Here is a 4,549-nt window from a genome sequence, read left to right as displayed (position 1 = left end):
TGAAGTTGGGGAAAAATGTGATTCTCACACATGGTATTGGTTTGGTTTTAGACCCCACACCCACTTTTTAAAAAGTGTAATTTAGCTTTGGTTTCTTTCATTTTTTAGAAGACATCTTTGGGTTTCTTAAGCACTGGTAGCAATGATGATTTTAAAAATCAGTGGGAGTGGTAGTATCAAACTGAATTAATGCCCCTAATCCAAATACATAGAGTGGAACACGTGGTTATTTAAAATATTGCTGTTAGGTTTGTTCCCACCATGAATGCATTTCTAGTTGGTGTTGGAAAGAAGCATCCCCTGGACTTCAGAGAAGCTCTCCCACCCAAGCACAAGTGTCCTCCTTTACCCACAAAGTAGCTTCCCTTTTCCAACTGCAGACACACAGGCAGGCAGGCAGGCAGACAGACAGACAGACAGACACACACACACACACACACACACTCTCTCTCTCTCTCTCTCTCTCTCTCTCTCTCTCTCACTCTCTCCCCTACTTCAGAAGTGATTTTGATTAGACAGCGAGAAGCCAGACAGCACCTCCCAGAGATGGGCGCACATGCAGCAGCTGTCAAAGGAGAAGTCACTTTACTTTCTTTTAAACTTGCAATGTTTGTCTTTATTTTGTTCTTTATATCTTGAAAGTGAAAAGAAATAGTATTGAGTCAATTTCTTTTTGTTTTTTTAAATATTTGTTCTATGTATTTACAAGCCTTAAAGTTGCTCTAAAGATTTCAAAAGTATTAAGAGTATTTTTCCCAGGGTAGCACTTTTTTTTTAAACAATTCTTGGAGTTCTCTGGTCCACAGCATTTCCTTCTGTTCCAAGGTTATGTATGTTTTGATTACTATTTTGATTTTTTTATTTTCTGAAGCAAGCTGAGAGGCAGGCAGAAAGATTTGATGCCAAAAAAAAAATCTTTCTTACCTTGTTCACCCCAAACCTTCTTAAATCTGGACTAAATACTATGCTTTAAAACAAACGTGAGGTGCATCTGAAGGGGAGGGAAATTTATTTCTCTGCTTTTCTATTATACAAGTTGTTTACAGAAACTGCAAATTAAAAAATTACACTGGCATTTGCAGTCCTTAAAATAAATTAAAAGTTCTCAACTTTTCTTTTTTTTGCTAAACAGATGTGTCTTTTTTAAAGTATGAGTCCTCGTTTAAAAAGAAAAGATTAAAACAAAAAATACTTTCTATAAATAATACATGTATTTTGGTTTTAGTGCTCCCGCCCTCAGGTTTGAAGTTTACTTTTTTCCAGTACCTTTTTCCTCCATGATCACCTTTCTTTCTCTTTCCCCTCTCCCACTCGTGCACACGTGGGGGTTTCTGCGAGAATTGGCCTTGCTGCACTGTGATTGGCGAAGACGTGACACTTTTTATAAAAATACTTAAATTGTTTCTTTTGTTTCATTTTGTGTATTTGAAGTTTTAGTTATCCTCAGACTCCTCTTCTGCTTCCCGCAGCCATGTGAAGAATGCTGTGACAGATTTCAGGGCCACACCCTTCCCATTCTGCTCTGCGGGGTCCTTGCTGCTTTCCCATTTGTAGAAGGCATCCTCAGAGATCACCTCCTCGTCATACAGGCAATCAAAAAACATCCGTAGCAAATCTGCAAGGAGGTGAAAATAAACCATCAGTTTTGGGGGCACTGTAGCTGTGAGAAGACTGTATTTCCAAGCAGTGAATGGATGCACATGAACTCCCCAGGATAAGAGCATCCATGACACTTCATCACACTCCCTTCTTGAGAGCGTAAGAGCAAAACCATTTGTCTAAAGAATGGGAAAAGATTTAAGCAGTCTAAACTATTTCCTATTCCTATTATTTTGTTCAATTTGAACTATTTTCTGAAATTGCTGAACTGTTTGATATTATGTAGTTCTCACCCTAAACACTTAAAAATTAAATACAAGAATACTTTTTTTTTTACTTTCTTCTTTATATATTTTGCTTGAAATTTTACAATAAAAATACATTATTTTTACAAATTTTGGGAGGAAAAGGCAGAATGTACTCCCCCTCCAATGTTGTTTTCAAAATGAAAAGAGTAATAATTCATATGAAAAAAATGGGTAAAAACTATCTCATCTGGATTTTATCCAGTGAAATGATAGTCGTTGTTTATTGTTTTCAATGCCCAGATGATCTGGGCAATTTTAATCCTCTGTTTTGCTCTCACAATGGAAACTTAGCTTATATTATTGTTCAAAAAAGAGAGATTTATAGATAGAATGTCTCTTCAGTTACACCCTGAGGATTGTTTCAATCTTTTCCTTTATTTCCCAGAGGGATTTAACAGCACTAGCCAAGAAGGAAAACTCTGAAAAAGCTACAACCTAAGGAAATGCCAAAGAACTACTTTAGTGCTATCTCTAAAATAGCCAAGTATTTACTATCCACTTTCACAAGTTTCAACTGAATTTTCAAGATTTAATACAATTCAGTTAATTTACCAGCACCACTAAGACTCTGGTCTTAGTTCAGGTTAACCTTATTTGTCTGGTTAGCCAGAATTAATCATAACTCTTAACTGAAAATTAGTCTAAACTGCCTTAATGTCTTTGTTGGGTATCTGAGGATTCTGAAGAGTATCATCCTCTTTCATTATTAAGACCTGTGTCAAAGAAGGTGAAAAACTGTACTGCACATATGCTAATGCCAAGATGCCCTAGACCTGCATTGTCCAATAGGGTAGCCACTAACCACATGTGGCTATTTACGTTTAAATTAAATGAAATTTATTTCCTCAGTCACAATAGCCACATTTAAGTGCTCAACGGACATATGTGGCTCATGGTTACCATACTGCATGACAGAGATACATTTCTATCATTGCAGAGAGTCTATTAGACAGACCTGCCCTAGAATGAGGATTAAATCTCTAATATAAACTAGTGTTTTTGTTATCATTTTCTCATAAAAGTCAAACACTTAAAAACATTCAGGTCTATTAAAGTTATTGGTTATCTGAGTTTTTTTTTTTTTTTTTTTTTTTTTTTGTGTGGTATGCGGACTTCTCAGTGTTGTGGCCTCTCCCGTTGCGGAGCACAGGCTCCGGACGCACAGGCTCAGCGGCCATGGCTCACGGGCCCAGCCGCTCCGCGGCATGTGGGATCTTCCCGGACCGGGGCACGAACCCGTGTCCCCTGCATCGGCAGACGGACTCTCAACCACTGCACCACCAGGGAAGCCCTATCTGAGTTTTTATAACCAGTGATTCTTCTATTATCCACTGTTCAAGCCCATCCAACCATTTCTCATGTCTTGGCCTGGATAAATCTCACCCTCTGGTTGGGTTAATTGTAGCAAGAGGTAAACTTACTGGCAGGTTGATCAAGTTTTACTATTGATGCTTGTAGTGCATAAAGTGCTTGCAGTTCCTTCTCTGTATCTGAGTCTAGGTACTTGATTAAGATCGGCACTCTCTGCTTGATAACAGCAGTGTCTACTCGAAAGGTAGAACAGTCAGCTGGAGGTGACAGAAGAACTGAGCATTAACACACAGAGCCATTTTCAATTTTCTGAGTCGATAAGACACACATGACTCTGCAAGGAAAGAGGAAGCAAGGGGGTCCAAGGCAAAGATTTTCAAACCCAAAATTTTCTGAAATTCTTAATGGGATATTCTCCCTGAAACAAACAAACAAAAAATATAGAGGTGGGGGGGCGATACATTTAGAGTGCTGGGTTCCCTCAAGAGCAGCACACTCAGTTCTTTATCTTTAATCGTAATGAAACAGGGACAGTGGTTTCACGACATTCCAAACTACAAAAGGAATTAGAAAGGAAATTAAAGTGATAGTTCATATAAAATCTTTTCACAAGGGTAAAAGAATTAGAACCATTTTATTATTACTATCAGGATGAGGACTAACTGTGACAGTGGCAAACAACACATTTAACCTGAGCCTTCTGAGGGAAAGGCACAGTAAAAAAAGGGCTAAGAAAAGCATGCTCAGGGCCTAGAAGCATGCGTAGTTTTTTGTTTTTGTTTTTTAGCTTTATTGATCTTTGCTATTGTTTTCTTTGTTTCTATTTCATTTATTCCTGCTCCGATCTTTATGATTTCTTTCCTTCTACTAACCTTGGGTTTTGTTTGTTCTTCTTTCTCTTGCTGTATCCCATAGGTTTTGGATCGTCGTGTTTTCGTTGTCATTTGTCTCTAGGTATTTTTTGATTTCCTCTTGATTTCTTCAGTGATCTCTTGGTTATTTAGTAACGTATTGTTTAGCCTCCATGTGTTTGTGTTTTTTACGTTTTTTTCCCTGTAATTGACTTCTAATCTCATAGCATTGTGGTCGGAAAAATTGCTTGATATGATTTCAATTTTCTTAAATTTACTGAGGCTTGATTTGTGACCCAAGATGTGATCTATCCTGGAGAATGTACCGTGTGCACTTGTAATCTGCTGTTTTTGGATGGAATCTCCTATAAATATCAATTAAATCTCTATCTGGTCTATTGTGTCATTTAAAGCTTGTGTTTCCTTACTAATTTTCTGTCTGGATGATCTGTCCATTGGTTTAAGTGAGGTGTTAAAGTC

At 37.7% G+C, this 4,549-nt stretch overlaps 1 protein-coding gene across 15 annotated transcripts in view; it reads right to left on the bottom strand.

Annotated features, from left to right (window-relative positions):
• Nucleotides 1-826: 826 nt before the first annotated feature.
• The window catches only part of EIF4G3 (eukaryotic translation initiation factor 4 gamma 3), a 384,857-nt gene continuing 381,134 nt past the window's right edge, over nt 827-4,549 (bottom strand). For all 15 annotated transcript variants that reach the window (XM_024125370.3, XM_055083733.1, XM_055083722.1 and 12 more), the window contains 2 exons: nt 3,329-3,475; nt 827-1,615 (listed from right to left, as the gene is read on the bottom strand). In XM_024125370.3, coding sequence (XP_023981138.2) covers nt 1,434-1,615; nt 3,329-3,475 — 329 coding nt within the window. In that variant the 3' untranslated portion in view covers nt 827-1,433. The remainder of the gene's footprint in view (nt 1,616-3,328; nt 3,476-4,549) is intronic.

This window comes from Physeter macrocephalus, chromosome 3 (assembly GCF_002837175.3).
Source record: "Physeter macrocephalus isolate SW-GA chromosome 3, ASM283717v5, whole genome shotgun sequence".
In the NCBI taxonomy this organism is placed as follows: domain Eukaryota; kingdom Metazoa; phylum Chordata; class Mammalia; order Artiodactyla; family Physeteridae; genus Physeter; species Physeter macrocephalus.
This window is presented reverse-complemented; position numbering and strand designations above follow the sequence as displayed.